The 19,808-nt window shown below is 35.3% G+C and overlaps 1 protein-coding gene across 1 annotated transcript; it reads left to right on the forward strand.

Moving 5' to 3' along the window:
* Nucleotides 1–8,345: 8,345 nt before the first annotated feature.
* On the forward strand, nucleotides 8,346–14,453 carry LOC112181694 (protein FRA10AC1). The gene is made up of 11 exons (XM_024320084.2): nucleotides 8,346–8,526; nucleotides 8,628–8,695; nucleotides 9,621–9,702; nucleotides 10,909–10,992; nucleotides 11,350–11,389; nucleotides 11,634–11,679; nucleotides 12,479–12,537; nucleotides 13,062–13,129; nucleotides 13,346–13,429; nucleotides 13,549–13,607; nucleotides 13,912–14,453. The coding sequence occupies exons 1-11, from the start codon at nucleotides 8,471–8,473 to the stop codon at nucleotides 14,004–14,006; spliced, it is 741 nt and encodes a 246-aa protein (XP_024175852.1). The 5' UTR covers nucleotides 8,346–8,470; the 3' UTR covers nucleotides 14,007–14,453.
* The last annotated feature ends 5,355 nt before the right edge of the window (nucleotides 14,454–19,808 follow it).

Below are 19,808 nucleotides of genomic sequence, written 5' to 3' on the forward strand. Positions count from 1 at the left end.
GAGTTGAATTGAGAGTTCTCTAAAAGCATGTCATCGAGTTCTGTGGATAATTAGGCTTGAATTTTGGTGGATTTGTGGAGATATGATAGTAGAAAACTTATTGATTAGTCTTGGTCGTATTAATGAAAGTTCGAGGTTATTGAGAGTTATAGAATCAAAGTTATAGAATCTGGTTCAACTGGAGGAAGGGAAATGAATTTTCGTACATCAAGTTTTACAGTGGTGAACTAGGAGATTTTCAGTTTTGAAGATTCTTTGCTAGGAAATAGAAGTACGGAAGTTTTGGTGATTGTTTTGAGGATTGGGATTATTTTGGGTAAGTGATTCACAGGAGTGGATTATGGAAGGAAGAATCTCTACTCGGAGAGTTAGAATTAATTGGAATATTTTGGGACATCAGAATGCACTCAGTTAATAGTAGATTATTTCGAGGAAAGTACGATTAAGAACAGAATATTGTGACTAAAGGTTGGTAGAAATAGATAAGTGAACGGTGGTTAAGATGAGTATTGTATTTGAGGATTTAGAAAGTAGTGATACGCGGTTGATTAAATTCAAGGTCATATAGGAATTCGAGGATTAAGGTCCTGTAAATTTCGCGGACGAAATTTCTTTAAGGAGGGTGGAGTGTAACAACCTGAAATTTTAATTATATCGTGTGATAATATTTTCTTTACTAGCTTGTGTGTGTGTGTGTGTGTGTGTGTGTGTGTGTTAGCGTGTGTGTTCGAGAAGTCTATTACCTATTACATGTAGACTTGTGAGGAAGCTAGTTTTACTCAATTGGTTTAAACATTTTCGGATGAGACCTTATAAACCCAATCAATGAATCTCTTATTAGTCATTGTTCGTATCCAAGTGTGAGTAAGTATTCTATTTGGGTGATTATGCAAAGTTAGGAATTATAGGTGTTGTTGAACCTGTAGACTAAGCTAGCTAGTAGCTTGAAGTGGAATCACTCAATTTATAGCTCAAGCTCTATTTATCCATCATTAAAACTTCTAGTCTACTGCTATCACATGGATATCCCCAGATTGTAGAAATAAAGCTTATTTTCTTCCTATATGTTTTTATATATAACCTTGGTCATTAAGTTATAAAGGGATAAGAGTTTTCATACCTATCTCTGCAATACTTACTGATGAAGGTTTCTATTAAGAGATAGGATTGTACAAGTATATCTATTGAATGCTTAGTGATTAAGTCATTAAGTGATAGGTATGGACAAACACATCTATATGCAGATTTTATTGTTTTGCTTGATGCCCAAGAACCTAACTAGCATAAATAGCAGCTATCTACTTGATTCTTTTACACATTACAATGAGAGCAATAGGAAAACAGAACGTGAGTGAGGGAGATAGAGAGAAAGGAGTAGGATAGAAAGAAAGAAATAAATAGAAAGGAAAGGAAACAAAAGGAAAGAGACACTGGGAGAAAGAAAAAGATATGTGAGAATGAAAATAGAGAGGGAAGAAGAGAAAAGGAAAGGGGTAGAAGAAAGAGAAGGGAAGGCATGATTACAAAGATTAGTTTTGGAGAATTAGATTTGGGATTCAAAGAAGGCAAGCATAGAAGCAGATTAAGATGATAAGAAACTTGGTTTTCTTAAGGTGGGTGTCCTGAGTAAATTCTTAGGTTGCTTTTTGGGTTAGATTTCTTATTTTGTCTTAACAACAAGAGGTTAGAGTGATCAAAGAACCTATATGCATCAGTTTAACAACCTTAGACTGAGCAGTAACCTCAAACATTAGTTTGTAGGCATTGGAGAAAGCTAGAACAAGTTTCTGCATTATAATCATTAGTTAACTTTGAGCAACCATATCCTTTGATCTAGACTTTCATTTTAGAAACCATTTGCATGCATTGAAAGCTTATAATGTAAGCTTGATATCTGTACAGTTTCATACAATTTCATTAAAGACTCATTGGTTAAGTTTGAGGCTAAAAAACAGAGGTCTGCAATCTGTTGTTTTTGACACAGTTTTCTTTTCACTAAAAAATGTACATTTCGGCTGGGTATTTGAAGTTGGTGTCTTCATGAAAGTTTCAGTAGACATCTCAAAGGTCATTTCAGAATTGAAATCTCATGAAAAAGACTTTTCTAGAGTAAGTTATGATTTTTCGAAGTTGAGGATCTGCATCAGGAAATTCTGCAATTTTCATTATGTTTCTGTTTGTTCCATTTCGTTTCAATAGTTTCCTGTATTCAAACTTATTTAGGTTGACCACCAACTGAACATAGAGATTCTTCTATTTTTAACAAAACTTGTGACGCTATTTACTGAATTCATTTGAGATACTTATGTCATTGTGAAATCAGTTTTCCTTCACAATAAATCTGCAAGACATTTTGGTTGGTTAGTTAGCACTTCAAATGTTAGATTTTAGGTACCATTTTCTTAAGACATAAGCTTGATATTGAAGTATGTTTCTAAGGCAGAATCATAGCTTTGTGTTTAGAATAAATTATGTGCTTATGCATAGGAAAAGTGAAGTGTACTTTGATATTTACTTTTTATGCAGGAACATGTATCTATACAATAGCTTGAAATCCAGGTAGGGGGATCTGGGAACCTCTACTCAATTGTATTGTATGCATATATGTTGCTTGACATGTTTGTTGTGGAATGAATGAATATTTGATGCAATTACATTGCGAAGTATATGTTATCAATTGATGCATCGTCCATTGAGTACATATGAAGTATAAGGGTGGTGATGGTGATATGTGTAATGTTATCGATATAAGAAAGTTTGAAATTTATCTTTTGCGTAGTTGAGTCCATAACCTCAGCAGGTACCAGATCCCAGGTATGCCCATTGTTAATGCGCAATTAGTATAGGATTGAAAGGGTAATTCGGGACTGGCGAAAGGGGCATGGACAAGATGACTAGCAAAAGAGGGTTAGGGGGATTGATTTTGGGTGGGGGTTAGTTCATATAGTTGAGTACTCTGAGTCACCTTCGTGGTAAAATACATGGTATGGGACATGTAGGCTCAGTTTATTCTGCTGTGTGAATTATCGGGAATAGAACATGCATTCATGCATACCATATAATGATTGTTTGGTTATCTTTTGTGTGAAGAGAAATAGCTCCCTACTGAGCCACAGGTTGAGCTCACCCCTTAACAGTCTTGCAGGTTATTAAACACAAGAACTATGAAGATTAGTGATCGAAAGCATTTAGAGTTAGTTGGAGTTTTGCTTATATAAGATCATTATTCCGGAAGTGAGTACTCTTAGTGATCGTGAGTTGGATTTATCCTTATACCGAAATGAGAAGTCAATTCCATTATCAAGGTGTCGATTTTATTTTTCTATTCGTTTATTTTTATTTTTACTCACACCTCAGATTTCGGGAAGTATTTAAAAAAAAAAAAAAAATTTTGACCCGGATTCGGGGCGTGACAGCTTGTATAGTGTAAATGCTACAAGGGGTGGCAGTCAGATTGGTAGTGTTGATTTTAGCGGCCTAGGCGGTAGACCAGGTTATGGCAATGGCCGTTCCGTGGCTGGAGTGCCTAGATGCCCAAATCTTTGAGTGCCCAAAGTAGACGAGTTTGGGCCTTGGCCTCAAGCTGTGCTAGGGTTAGGTCTTGGTTTGTTAGGGCCCAATCTTGGTTTTGCAATTTTCTTCTTTATTTTTTTTTTCAATTCATATTGGGTGATTGAATTACTGGTAATTTATTTTCTTTTGGGGAAGGAGTTGGCATTTTCATAACTTTGACATATGTCGCCAAGAGGGTTCACTTCACCTGTGCTTCTTGATTTCTCATGAGTGTTGTTGAACGATTTTTGGATGTGCTTCATTGTCCCTTAAGAAGGTGGAATTGTTTAGGTAATAGTTTTTCTGATAGCCCCACTGGGGTAAATTATTATATATGATTGTGTTGATCAATTAAAGAGTTGACATATCTCTTCAAAAAAAAAAAAAGTGGTCTAATGAGCATGAAGATTGCTATTCCAATATTAAAGCTTATGTACTAAAAGTTCATTGGCCAGTAAATTGGTTTGGACTCATAATTCACCGATCGATATCCTAAACTTATGATTAGTGATATCTTTATGGAATTTTTATTGAATATGAGCTATATTATTGCTAGTCCTCCTGCTATCATGGGGAAAATAGACTGATGTTTTTAATTGATTAACGACGTGAATTGGTGCAAGACTTATTCGTCGTGTCTCATCTTGAGCATGATATTACTTGATTGGATAACATTATTGCATAGACAATCTAGATCAACTATGCATGGTGGCAGACGTGTTGGTCATGATATGGTTAATGTTAAAGGATGACATAGACCAATGTTAGTTCTTTGTAAAATCACCATTAAGGAGATGTCTTACTGTTCGTCAATATATATGCCTAATTTTCATAAACTACATTTTTTGACCTAAAACTTAGTTTGGGTTCACTACTAGCTAATGTATATCTTCACTTCAAAGAAAGTGATGTTATCAAAAACATGTTTGCGAGACGTCATTATAAGACAATTTTCTTGCCGTTAGGGGGAGGAAAACCAATACATTAAAAGAATGACATAAATTTGTGTGGAACATATCCACCAACGTACTCTAAAGTTCTAAGAGCATCTTTAGCCATCCTAACCATTTTAGAATTAAATTTTAGCTAAAGTAGCTAAAAAATCATTTTAGCTAGCCACTTTATAAATACGTCTACATCAGTGCTCTCTATTTTAGCTAGTTTTGAATTTATATAATTTTTCAAATGAAGATTAAATAGTTTAAATATATTTATAAATTACATAAAATAACTTAAAAGGAATGTTTTAAATTATAGAGAGCTTCATCTCGCTCTCTATATTTAGGAGCGAGGTAGCTAAAAGTTATAATGGAGAGCCACATAGGAGTCTGGTGCAGCTGCTAAAATAGATAAAAAGCTAAACATCCTCTCTAAAATAACTAAGGAGTTAAAATAGAGAGTCTGCTAAAGATGCTCTAAGGGCAACTCCAACCATAGGCTCTATTTGGGGGTGCTATTCTCATTTTAGCACCCTCTTGTTGCACTATTCATATATGACTTAATTCTCATCTCCAACAATGAGGTGCTATATGGGTGCTATTTTCACTATTCTTGATTAAATATAATATGAGTGTAATGTTGATGAATATTATATTAAAAGTATGTTAATATAGTTAAATAAGGTAAACAATTGTGAAGGAGATGGAGGATATTTGGTGTGAGGAAATAGAAAAGAATGGGTTGATATTTATAGAATTTCTCACAATTTACTGTTCCAATAGGTATATATTTGTTTTTCCCTCAATTTTTTGGTAAGTTTTTTAAAAAATTTGGAACAAAATAGAAATAATAACCCTTGATTTAATAAGAGTCATTGATCACTTTTTTTCCTCAAATTTGAGCCGTCAGATTAAATAAGGTCAATTTGAGTAAAAGCAAATAATAACCCATTTGCTGGGCCCTATGAACAGTATCCGAGTCTTGGTCTTGGAAAAGTCTCAAATATGAGACTTGGGATGAGCCAAAGTCATATAATTTTAGGACCAACTCCCCCTAAAAAGCATTGTTGGAGATGAAAAGTCTTATAATTCAACAAAATCTAGTTTTGAACCCTATGGTTGGAGTTGCCCTAAGCTCCTAAAAGATGAAGATCATACAAGCTCTATAACACTCTAGATGAGATTATAAGTAAAAGATCCACATTCACTAAATAATTCATTTGTAAGAGATGATTGTTTTGAAAGAGACAATAGATGCCCCAAAAGAGGCATGGTTACTCAATATTAGTAAGCTTATTATAGCTAATGCATATAAAAAGATGTGGGATCTATGATTGATGATCATCAATCACAATATATATATGGTAGCTACAAAAAATCATTAAGGGTTGTATTGATATATTAATGTTATACCATGTTTTATTATAAAGAGTTAAATATTGTTTACTCCCTGAACTTTCAGGGAAAAAACAGTTCAGTCCCTGCCTTTTCAATTTCACACGTTTACTCTCTCATCTCTCAATTTTGGACTAATAAGTCCAATTTGTTATTCTCCGACCAAAAATGTCTATTCTAACCTCAAATTTTTTAATTAATTAATTAATTTTTTTTGAAAAGATTTTTTTCTCTTTTGTTTTGGTTTTTTTTTCCTTTTTTTGATTGAGCAGATGAAGAGAGGTTTTGTGCTTCGGATTGATTTGGTCGCTTTAGAAATTTTGGTGTTGAAGGAGAAGAGAGGTGGAAGAAGAAGAGATAAAAAAAATGTCTATTCTAACCTCAAATTTTTTAATCAATTAATTAATTTTTTTTGAAAAGATTTTTTTCTCTTTTGTTTTGGTTTTTTGTTTCCTTTTTTTGATTGAGCAGATGAAGAGAGGTTTTGTGCTTTGGATTGATTTGGTCGCTTTTGAAATTTTGGTGTTGAAGGAGAAGAGAGGTGGAAGAAGAAGAGATAAACAGAAAAGGAAAAAATAAAAAATAAAAATAAAATTAAGAAAAAGAAAAAAGATGAACTGAGGGTATAATAGACATTTTAATAGAGTTTTTTAACGGAATGGACCTATTGGTTCAAAATTGAGAGATGAGGGAGTAAACGTGTGAAATTGAAAAGGCACTGAACTGTTTTTTCCCTGAAAGTTCAGGGAATAAATAGTATTTTTTTTTTGGTTAAACCAATGTATCCCCCACCCGTAGGTAAGGACTAATCCCTCTCGAGCCGGGTCGGACCCCATTTAGGGGGGAAGCTTTCCCAATACTGGCTGCTCCATTCACAAGGCTCGAACTCGAGACATTGCTTAAGGGGAACAAGCTCCTTACCACTTGAACCACCAAGCATTGGTGGGAATAAATAGTATTTAACCCTATTATAAATGTCGACAAAGTATATTATTGTCCAAATTTAAAAGAGACAATGATTCCAATGAAATTGAATATTAGAAACGTGATGAAATAGTTGGACATTTAACCTTACATCCATTTAGCTTGTGCCAAATCCTATCCCAGACAAATTTGAATAAAGACCTCTTGCTTCTGCCTACTAGAGTAGGAAGTCCCAAGTATCTCTCATGATAATAAGCAATAAGAATTTCTAAGAAGAAGTTGTTGAATTCTTGAACAACAAAGTTAATATTTGGACTGAAATATATAGCAGACTTCTGATAATTGATCTATTGGCCTAAAATTTCATCTTAAATGCAGAACCTATTTGATAGAACTTGCGGTGTAGTTTGACTGGCAGCTAAAAAGGCAATTTATCTTCCGCATATAGAAGATGGGAGATAGGAGGGGCGAAGGTGAATTTTTAATGCTAGACAACAAACATGATATTTTTTCTTGCCTAAGTAAGTTAGAGAAGCCCTCCCCAATGAGCAAGAAGAGGTAGGGAGACACTGGACAACCTTGTATTATCCCCCTACTCGGAGTTATACGAACAAGAGGGGTCCCATTCCACAACGCCGAAAAGAAAACCGTTGAAACATAGTCTATAATCCTGTTGCCCCAGTCCACACGAAAGCCTAACTTCATAATCATTGCCTCCAAGAAGCACCACTCCACATGATTGAATGCCTTTGCCATATCCAATTTAATTGTCATTCACCCCAATTCCCTGTCTTTAACCTTTTCAAATAATGAGTAGCTTCAAAACCGACCATAATATTATCCAAGATACTCCTAGATGGAACAAAAGCCCCTTGAGTGGGAGAAATGATTGATGGTAGAACCTTCTTCAGCCGGTTTGCATGAGTTTTTCCGACTAATTTGTAGATCACATTACAAAGATTTATTATTGGACAGAATTGAGAAACAAATGAAGAAGACATTACTTTCGAAATAAGATGCAAAAGAGTGTGATTGAAAAGCCTTATTTTGAGAGAGAGAAGAGAGAGAGCCATCCTAACAACATTCTGAAAATGTTGATTTTACAACACTAACATTCTATCCGCGCCACGGGATTTTGAGGGAACTATTATGAATAAAGTGTGTTTCAATTCAACGCGACCAAAATTTTGTAGTATACTCTGATTCTAAATAGGTGTAATTATAAGTTAAATTAACATTTTCTAAGACCCTCGTTATACCACCCGATTTAGTTAATAAACCAGAAATATAATCACAGAAAAGCAAATGATGTCTGAATTTGTATGCCAAACTCATTGAGAGTCAAATAAGCCATACACAGTATTATTTCGCTGATTAGACAAACATCAAGTAAATAATTTCGTTTCCAAATTTCAATTAATGCATTTTATTTCATTCGGCAAAAAAAAAAAAAAAAAAAAAAATTGAGGACTAAAGTGAAAAATGGTCTAAACCTTGGGGACCGAAACCATAAAATTAGCCGCGCAACGAAAAAGGGGTCGAGGGACCGCGAACGCAGAGCCCTAATTTGCTTTAAAGAAGTTTCTTCTTCTTCTTCTTCTTCTTCTTCACTAGGAGCTGGATTTGGTTGGGTCAATTAGGGTTCACTGAAGCACAGGACGATGGCCTCGTTTGCGTCGTTAAAATCTGCAATCTTCGACAGAGAAGAGCGAAAACAGTAAACCATTCTCCCTCTCAACTTTCTCTATAATCGATTCTCCTTTTATTCAATTTTTTTTTTTTTGATGATCTAAATCTTTCTCTTCGTGGATGTTTCAGGCAGTACCAGGATCACATTCGCGGCCTCAACGCTTACGAACGCCATAAAAAGTTCGTCAAAGATTACGGTACTGCCATTTTCGAATCCATACAAGCATTTCAGTTCCGAGTTTCTGTTACCAGCAATTTTTGTTATCCGCATAAATATAGCATTTTTTGTGCTGAAATAAGAAGAGCATTTTTGATTGGCATACTCGAGAATCAAGATAGGACTGAGCTTCGATTCGGACAAAGTCTATATGGCATTCGGAACTTCGAATCATTTGGATTATGATAGATTTAATGGCTTAAAGCTATGGAAATGTAAAATATGTAACGCTAGAGAAAGGACATAAAAGGAAGCATCGACAAATAGTGAGCTCTGTATTTGTTGGATCCTTTTATGTCCTAGAGCAAATGGATGATGAACAGTCTCCTCTACTTAGTAAGGAGGGTGGCTACAGTTGTCTATACATGTACATAGATGAATGCACACAACTTCTTTTGTTTTAATTTATTTTTGTTTTGGTGCAAAGCCATGGTGGCTGTGGTTTTCCTTTGCTAGATTTTGGATTTGTTGGTGGAAAAGCAATGGTGCCTTTCAAGTAACGGGATGATTATGTTTTGGCCGTTTAAGCTTTTTCACTTTATCAGTGCAAATATCTTTTCTCTCTGACCTGATACTGTGATTACTGTCATTTCTGGAGCTTGTGAACTGGATTGCTTTTGTGAATTTGCTCTCGTTTTTGTCAACTGCAGTCTTTGCACTTCTTTCTCCTTCAACATTGTGATTTTTCTTTTTCTTTATTTTCATTACTGTGTTGGTTATTGTTAGTTCAAAACAAAAGTTAGCATCATCCATTGGCTGGATGTCCATTTAGGTGTTTCCCTCACATTTAGTTTGTCAGTTTGATAGTAGTTATCAATAAATCTAGATTTGCATCTTACAGTTTAGCAACTCTTAGTAAACTTTTAATTTATTTTTAGTTTTTATAATTTTTATTAATGTTGCAGTTAGCTATTATGGTAGAGAAGGATCTTCACACGTGAAGTTGCCTGTCAAAACTGATCAAGACACCCTAAGAGAAGGGTACCGGTATGTAAGTTGTATTCCCTTATTCTTTCCTGTGGTACATTGCACCTGCTTGGTAGTATTACCAGCAATTTGATTTTGGTTGTATTGACTGAACCACTTCTCCAAAACAAAAACTATAGAAAAGTCCCACTTTGTTACAGCTACACCTGAGCTCTTAGATATGTGTTGTTTTTAGTGTACACGCACAAAATTTTGATTCTATCTTGCAATTTAATCTGCAATTCTTTTTCATTTGGGAAACACGTTTTCACTTTTGTCAATTTGTTAATGGGTGTTGCTAAATGAACCCAGCATAAATCTAAATACACCCAGCAATTAAAAATTATTTTTTTATTTCCAACTTTGCCCCTTTCTTTGGAAAAAAAAAAAAGGTCTAAGCGCACCCAGCTTCCTCAACTCCTTTCAAATGATGCGGCAGAGGAGGTTTTCTTTTTACCCTTTGATTTGCTTCCTTTTACTCTGATGATATCCACACACTTTCAGCAGTTCTTCTTTCATCATCCAAAGGAGTTTTATTTTTATTTTTTTTTATTCAATCCTCAGAAAACATGCAATGTTCATTTGCAGATGTATAGAACTTCCATATAGGCATTGAGGATTTTCATGGTTTGGAATATTGGGGCTTTGGTTTCTCATGCAATTGGGTTTTACTAAGAAACATGGTTTGTTTGGAGATTCATGATTCAAGTTTAAGAAAGCTGACTTTGAAGTCTCAGTTAGCTAGAGCAATCTTTGGGAATTGGGCGAATAGAGAGAATGGTAAGGAGCCTGGTGGTCATTGGATCGATGGAGAAGATGGTGAAGAACATAAATGATAATACCTATGTAGTTGATTACTGCAAACTATGGTTTGGGGACCTCAGCATCCAAGTTTGAGAGGAGGCAGCCAGTGTTGTATGCTCTAGACTTTAGGGGGTAAATTTGGTAAACTTTGATAATTTTGTAAGTGATGGGTACACTTAGATATTTGCTGGGTGCATTTGGCAAGACCCTTTGTTAATTTGCTTGACCATGTACGTTCATTTTTTAAAGGTTTGTGTGCTACACGATACCTATTCCAGTCAGTGTCTTCTCATGTCAGGCATTTGTTAGGTCTAGACCTTCCTTTATTGTAACTCTGATTTTTCTTTTATGGGAGTTATTGGAAGTTTAGTATCTCTTTCCTATTGTGAGATTTTGATTTCGCTTCTAACCACCTTTTACTAGGTTTATAAGATCTGAGGAAGATGACATGGACACATCCTGGGAGCAGAGGCTGGTGAAGCGATACTATGACAAGCTGTTTAAAGAGTATCCTTTGCAAACTGGTGCAGTGGTGCTATTTTCCTGCAACTGTTTCGAATATTGAAAAATATGATTATCAACTTATTTAGTCTAGCAATGCTTTGTTATTTTGGATATATGTGATAGAAATTTGACAACAACCTCCTTTAAAGCCTGGTTTTATTATTCAGACTGAATGGTTAAGATTTTTAGTTTCTTACTCATTGCATTATCTATGTAATTGTTATGTTTGCATTTTCACATGTTTTTACCTAGAGTATATCGGTTTTCCTAGATGTCTTAAAAAATAGTGTCTCTTCCACACAAGTCACATGGCTGTTGACTTAAATTGCTTCATTGATTGTTGCCTTAATCTTATTGAAGATATTGCATAGCTGATATGTCACATTACAAGAGTGGTAAGGTAAGTAGTCACATTGATCTGCAAAATTCCAACAAAAGTTTGACGATCTTTCGCATACTTCTAAATTCTCACTTTAATGCATATATAACATCTTCAGTCTCCTTTTGAAATGGATTCTCATGAGGTGTTTGAAGGGAATGTCCTTGAACTATTGTTTGGCTCATTTTCTACTGTAAAGACTGTTGTTATGCTACGCCCCATTATGCTATAAATAATTTTATTCTGATTTCCAATTCTTCTGTAGATTGGTCTGAGGTGGAGGACAGAAAAGGAAGTTGTATCCGGTAAAGGTAATGTTATTGCCTGCATTAACTACAAAGGCACCGCTATCATCTAACTCCTTTGATTTACATTTACATAAAATATATGTTCTCTTGCTCTCGGTCTAAAGTTACTCTCACGAAACTTGTTCTTTCATGTAATTAAAGTCCAATTTCGTTCCAAGACTCAGTTATTTGTGTTGGCTAGTTGTATACGTTTTCCTTTTGTAAGACATTATGTATACTATAGATTAATGCAGTAAAGCATCAGTGTGCAATTTTTCATGCAAAATCATCTGATTGAGATTAGTGGATAAGATACAAAATGTAGTTCCTAAAGCATCCAAGCAAGAATGTTTTGCGTTTGATTGGTGGCCAACAAAATTACCCATGATGGGCATCTGAATGCTTGTTCATTTGTTTTCCTCCACGAGTGTAACTCGGTGAGAATTACATATGTAGCTAAAATCTTTCAAAATCAGTTTTTCTTTTGTGGAAAAACTGTTGATCTTTGAGTTCCTAAAGTTCCTTTTCTCGCATAAATTGGCCGAAATGTCACTGTAATATTGTTTTAGCAAAATTTGACCCAGAAATGGTTAAAATGTCAGCTTTCCTCATTCCTTCGCTCTCCTCCCTTCTGCATCCCCTTCGTATTGATTCCTCACTCTCAAGAAGCAATAATACAAAGAGGACCTTCCACTTATTTATTTATTTTTATTTATGCATTTCAGTAGCGGTATTACATGGTGTATCATTTATTCTGGTTGGTTGTCTCTTAATTAAGGATGGAGCTAGAGTATAGAATTGACTTGATACTGTTTTCTGACAGGGCAGTTCATATGTGGTAGCAAACATTGCGATCTAAAAGATGGCTTAGCCAGCTACGAGGCAAGTGTTTGTAACTTTGCATATAATATTCATGACTCATAAATATTCCTCAAACAAAAAGGTTTATTTTGTCATTTGAATGGGTGACTTATACTCGCTCATTTCATATTCAGGTAGGAGTAGGCTTGTTCTTGTTGAGTTGTTGTATATGAAAGTAGCAGTCAGTATGAATATTAATCTGTAGAGGTCACTCTCCTGGATACTTCTTTGTGAATAATAATCTGTAGAGGTCACTCTCCTGGATACTTCTTTGTGATAAGGATAGACAAGTAGTACACTAAGGGGTAATTGGTTTGTCTTGGTCTAATCTGTTAATTGGTGTTGGTACAATGAACTACGTTATGTCATTAATATTAATGATGTTTCTTCCTCTTTTCTGAATGTTTGCTATATGGTCGCACATTTTTTTGTTTGGTAAAAAAGCTTCCAGATTAGAACTCCTAAATACTACATGGCTCTCATTCTTTGCCAATGGTCAAATTACAAAACGTTTGCATCCTAAGAGTTTGGGTATTCTTTTACAGGTGAACTTCTCTTATTATGAAGCTGGAGAAAACAAACAAGCGCTGGTCAAATTGGTAACTTGTGAGAGGTAGTTGGTGTTTATTATACTGTTATAGGCTCATTCTAGTACTTTGTTGTGAAAATTTCATTTTAATTGTTGTTAACAGACTGTTTGTCTGTTAAATTTTTGATGTGTCTGCTGTTTATTCCTTATACTGGTGACCTGTCTCACCGGATGTCACTTTCGGTCCTGATCACTTTGATTGTGTTCCCTTTGATGTTTGGACTGAATGATCCCTAACAGATGTTCGGAAAAGCTTCATTACAAACGACGGAAAGAGAAGGAACACATGGAAAAAGAAAAGAATGAAGATAAGAGAAGAAAGAGGTTTGAATTTGACACACACAACCTTGCCTCTTTTGGGTTTCATATTTTATTTTTATTTTTTCTTTAGGCAATCTGATGTTCCTTCTAAGATACAAAGCTAACCAGAATCTCTTTTGCAGGAACCGGTCAAGGGATAGTGATGACACTGATGATGAGGGAAGCAAGGAGAGGAGAAAAGGTTTGATGTTATATCACTTGTACCTTGTCATTATGTAAATTACAGTGTGAAAAATACTTTCATTAAGTTTTGATTTCTTTTTCTTTTTGAACACATTTATAATATCTGTATTATACTTTGTTTTTCATCGCGGGTCAAGCAGAATTGCAGTTTTTTTTTTTTTTTGGCTATAAAAAGCTGAATTACATTTTGTCAGTAGATATGGTGAGACATACATTTGACAGGGATACAAGAGTAACATCGTTATTCTTATCCTTTGGCACTCTTAACAGTTTCTGATTAGCTCACACCATTCTCTTTGCAGGGAAAAAGGCTTCACTTTCCACTAGTGAACAGAGAGTCAATGATGAAGATGATGATGAAAACTTTGACGAGTATCTTGAGGGAATGTTTCCTTGATGGAAACAAATTAAGGGATGTCATGTTTGTGATTGACAACTCTATCTCCCACAAATTGCCAAAACCATTAAACATGGTGGAAAGATGGAAGGTTTTGAGTTGTAAAGATGTGCCAAGCTTCTGTGTATATTTCTATCAGTGACAGAAGGCAAAGTCAAATCCATCACCGGAGGAGTCGGGTTATATCCTATTTCACATTGATTGCGTGCACTTCAGTATGAAAGGGACTATGAAACGCTGAAATTGTTTTGCCTTTGTTTCGTGAGGCAGATACATTTTCCAACTAGAAAAGCCACAGAAACAGTAGAACAGCTGTGGTAGGCCTTGACATTATGTTCTTGTTTGTAGGTGTGACTACAAAGTTGATTGGTGTATTTAGGTTACTAATGATAAGCAAAGATGGGGGTCTTTTTCAAGCAATGCAATGCAATGTCCTATTCTCTATTCTTTTCCCATATGTCATAGCTGTCTCTTACTCAGCTGAAATGTTATAGTTATATGTAGTTTTCGGGGAAGGCCATGTGATAATGAGATCATTCTTTACTAGAACGTCAAATGCCACAGGGTCAAAGTTCAACAGTCCTTCCATCTGATTTTACAAGTTAACGGTTAACCAAATTAGTCATAGTCCAAATTTTTTAGTTTTTTTAAATAGTTTTGAAATTTAACTGAGAAACAATTAAATTGAAATTCACATGTATTACTGAAAAAGAGGAAGGGAAAAGAAAAAGGGAAAAATGCACGAACAGTGTCTGGAGACTCTGAGGACTGTCAAAATGATACCTGAACTTTCAAACGTATTAATGTGATACCTGGACTTATATTTTCTTGTCAACGTAGTACCAACATCAACTTTCCATCACGGCACTGTTAAATTTACCACGTGTGAGGCACGCGACACATAAAATGAAGGTAAAAAGACTGATTTGCCCTATAATTGACATTTAAAATACACGAACAATGTCTGGAGACTCTTATGACTGTCAAAATGATACCTGAACTTTCAAACGTATCAATGTGATACCTGGACTTATATTTTCTTGTCAACGTAGTACCTACATTAACTTTCTGTCACGGCACCGTTAAATTTACCACGTGTGACTGTGTGAGCCACGTGAGGTACAAAATGAAAGTAAAAAGACTGATTTGCCCTATAACTGAAATTTTAAATATTTTTTTGGTAAAAACATTTTAAATATTATTTTTTTTGGTAAAAAGATTGATTTACCTTTAATTTTTTTAATTAATTTTTTTCACCCCTCCACCTCTCGTCTTCTTCCTCTCCCCTCGATCAACCACTCTCTAAAAAGACTGGTTGTCCTCGCCAATTCCTCCCGCAACAATACCTCAGTACTCCTCGATTTCAGGCACACAGCGCTGACGCTGTTCACCTCGACGAAAGGATTGGCGGCGCACTTCATCGCCGATTTCAGATCTTTGACAAGCGAGGCTTCAAGAAGACTATGTATGTCCTTCATTTTGGAGGACAAAATTGAAATTGAAATTGAAATTGAAATTGAAATTGAAATTGGGATTGAGATTGGGATTGGGATTGGGATTGGGATTTGGATTGGGTTCTTTGGAAACTTCGACGGTACTCAAAGCGGGACTTGAGATCGAGGAAGGAGGAGGGTGGAGAGATCATCTATATCATTACTTGCTGGTGTTTTTGTTGTAGTTAATAACTTGATATTAATGGATTTTGAGTTTGAGTTCGAGTTTTGGTGGAGGTGTGGGTGTGGGTGGTGACGAAAAATGAAATTCAGGGTTTCTGCAACGTCTTCTTGGTTCTTCTTCTTCATTGCCTATTTCACAACAGGTCTGCATTGATGTTGTTGAGGCGATTTCAAAGGAGGAATGAAATTTTGTGTTAATTCGATCTGATACATCTGTGATTGTTTTGGTTGTTTTACAATCCAAGTCTTCGTGCTTTCTCTGTTGGACTTGGAGGTGTTGAAGAGGCCATCGACCTCGCGGCGGAAGCTGATAAGGCAGCGGGTCTTCTCCTAGATCTAAGGCTCGGCCCGCTTCTTCGAGGCGCGGACCTTGTGGTCCTCGCCGTAGCTGTTGGTGTTGCCACCAATTAAGGCAGACTTGGGAGTTGAATAGGGTTGAATGATTTTGCAGAAACAAGTTGGACTTGGTTTTGTGTTTTAGAAGTGAATCGAACAAGGGAGAAGCTTTGCTAAAAAAAAATTATTTCTCACTTTTTTTTGTTCTTGGAGTTCCCAGATCTTTCATTTCTCTTTCAAAATGGGTTTGTCGAGTTTAAGAAGATGAACAAGAATGGGTTCAAGAACATGAACAATTGAGATTTCTTTTGTTTTTGTTTTTTTGCCTTTTTGCTGGGTTTGAGAAGATGAACATGAAGAAATGTTAGGTTCATACTTATCGGATTGGGTTTTTTTTTTTTTTTTTGAGAATATATTGGATTGATCTTGGTTAATAGAAAAAGCAAAAAAAATTAAGCATCTTTTATTTTCAATATAATTAATTATTATGTTTTTATTTTAAATTTTAAATTTATTCATTTAGGATTTGATGGAGTGGAAAAGTCTTTTTTGCTCTCATTTTCGGCCTCACATGCATCAGACGTGACTCGAACTGATGGAGTTGTGACGGAAAGTTGATGTAGGTACTACGTTGACAAGAAAATATAAGTCTAGGTATCACATTTATACGTTTGAAAGTTCAGGTATCATTTTGATAGTCCTCAGAGTCTCCATACATTGTTCGTGCATTTTTCCCTTTAGGATTTGATGGAGTAGAAAAGTCTTTTTTGCCCTCATTTTCGGCCTCACATCCGTCACACATGACTCGAACTGACGGAGCCGTAATGGAAAGTTGATGTAGGTACTACGTTGACAAGAAAATATAAGTCCAGGTATCACATTGATACGTTTGAAAGTTCAAGTATCATTTTGACAGTCCTCAGAGTCTCCAGACACTGTTTGTACATTTTTCCTAAAGAAAAATCACACAATGTATTGACAATGATAAGAATCTGGGAAAATTTTAAGAACAGTACATGAAGTATTGGCCGTTCCGAAGTTTGGTGTATTTGGTTTCAAAGAATTAACTTTGGTACATGACGTTACAATCCCGACCCAAAATCAGTGTATGCCGTTATGGCCCCCGTTAGTCAACCTTATTTTAGTCAAATTTGTAAGGGTAAATTTGTCTCTTCATGAATTAACAAAAAAAAAATTGCAGAAGAAGAAGAAGGAAGAAGAAGGAGAAGGAGGAAGAAGAAGAAGAAGGAGAAGGAGAAGGAAGAAGAAAAAGGAGAGGGAAGAAGGAGGAGAAGGAAGAAGAAGAAGAAGAAAAATTGCAGAAGAAGAAGGAAGAAGGAGGAAGAAGAAGAAGAAGGAGAAGGAAGAAGAAAAAGAAGAGGGAAGAAGTAGGAGAAGAAGAAGAAGAAGAAGAAAAATTGCAGAAGACAAAGAAGAAGAAGAAGAAGAAGAAGAAGGAGGAGAAGAAGAAAATCATATTTGGGTACCCAGATTTTGGGTGTCCAAATCAAATCGGGGAGGGAGGGAGGAAGAAGAATGAAGAAGAAGAAGGAGGAGGAGGAGAAGGAAGAAGGAAGAAGAATAAGGAGGAGGAAAAAATCAAATAATCTGGGTATCCAAATCAAATCGGGGAGGGAGAGAGGAAGAAGGAAGAAGAGGAATAAGAAGAAGAAGAAGGAGAAAAAGGAGGAAGAAGAAGAAAAATACCCAGAAATGGGTGTCCGAGAGAGGGAGGGAGAGAGGAAGAAGAAGGAAGAAGAAGAAAAAGGAGGAAGAAGAAGAAAAATACCCAGAAATGGGTTTCAGAGAGAGAGAGAGAGAGAGAGAGAGAAGTGAAAACTCAAAACTACCCTTTGAAAATTGAATAATTTCATATATTTAACGGTGTTATTGACGTCATGTACTAAAAGTGGGTCGGAATTGAAACTTCATGTACCAAAGTTAATTCTTTAAAACCAAATACATCGAACTTCGGAACGGCCAATACTTCATGTACTGTTCTTAAAATTTTCCCTAAGAATCTAGTAGCATTCAGAATCATTGATACAATTTTCTTATTTTATCTACATTATACTACTGTGGTCCATTTAGACCCAAAAAAAAAAAAAAAAAATGTGGTCCGTCGAATCATAAATTCTCCACTTACATAAAAGGGAATTATAACAGTAAAGTAAATAATTGATCATTATTAAACCAATTTTTATTTGATTTATTTTGATAAATAATTTGGAATACTACTATAACATGTCAATATAGAATTAATTAATTATCAAACGGCAAAAGGAGAAAGCAAAATGGTTTGCCTCATCAATGATTAGTACATTACTTTAAGGAAATGCATATTGTAGCCCCCCACAAACTTAAGCTTTACTTTCTCGTTGATAGAATTGATGCTTATCATCTTCTCCCTTCTTTTTTTTTTGTACATCTATTGCTATGTCTTCTTTCTTATCTTCAAGTGTCAAGTCCAAAGTCAAATCACCAAGGAGTGAATCTGAATAATTATTGTGCACTCCGGATATGATCCAAACCATTGCAACGCGGACACATATGCGTAACTGTTTAAGTGAGGAAAAAAAAAATTATTAAATAAAATCACCACGTTTATCTCAAACTACAGACATATAACAACTCAGAACTACATTATTTATTCGTCTAGAAGCTTTGTTTTTTTATCCTAAAAAAGCAAATAAAAAATAAGACTTTAGAAATACGAGAGTGAAATCCACACTCTCTTTTTCATCAAAATTCTCATAAAAAAAAAAATTTAAGTTACAAAAAAAGAAATACAGAATGTGAATTATAAAATAAGGAGTGTGAATTTCATCCTCTATAAATCCCATAAATATTGTATGTTCCATTACCAGTCCATATTGCTGCCAAGTGTTAGCCGCCACCACCACCACCCTCAAAAGCCAAAAAAGACCTACTAACACGTGGATTTCGGGACGCATTGCGTGGTGAGGGGTAGCACGGATTTTGTCTTCTACCGTGGGTCTGTTGGATTATTATAAGCAGCCGACGGTACCAGGCTACCAGCCCGATGGACCTGTGGGCCCATCCATAGATGCTGGCTTGCTGACACGTTGCTGCATCCATATGTTTGGCAAAAGCTTCCAAGATTGGATTGGAAGGAATTCCCATTATTTAATTAATAAATTAAATCTTTAGCTGACTTGGACTAGTGTTTCGGAACCTCGTCCCACACACCCCAAACGGGGGTTTATTGTCCGATTGGCCCCTGCCGTTTATCCTTGTCCGAATCATTTTCCTGTTTTTTTTTTTTTAAAGGGGTATGGATTCCAGCCTAGCAGGGAGGCTCAGCCCCACGCCCAGTAAGAATCATTTTCCTTTTAATTAAATAAATAACTCATATATAATAATTAGTTTATTGCGAGTGAGTTAAACTCACAACCTCCCACTTATAAAAAGATTATAAAAAGAAAACTTATGTCACTAAATTAAATAATACTTGTTCGAATCATTTTCTTCTTTTCTTTAGAAAAAATATTCTAATCAAATTTATTTTGGCCAATAGGAACAAAATAAAAGAAAAACAGAGGGCCTAAAGCCTAGGAACCATTGAGATACTAGTTTGTTTGTGATTTTTTTTAATTTTTATATACAGAAACCTTTTTTAAATATTAGTTAGTGTATTCTTGCAATTGGAATTTTTCATTCTGTTGGCCTGCTTGTCACCCATAATTTTTTTTTAAGGAATAACTTAATTTGGGCAGAAAGAGATCAGAATGTTAAAGAAGTGTGACCATACACTGTAACTAGTTTTTAT

This window comes from Rosa chinensis, chromosome 1 (assembly GCF_002994745.2).
Source record: "Rosa chinensis cultivar Old Blush chromosome 1, RchiOBHm-V2, whole genome shotgun sequence".
Lineage (NCBI taxonomy): Eukaryota > Viridiplantae > Streptophyta > Magnoliopsida > Rosales > Rosaceae > Rosa > Rosa chinensis.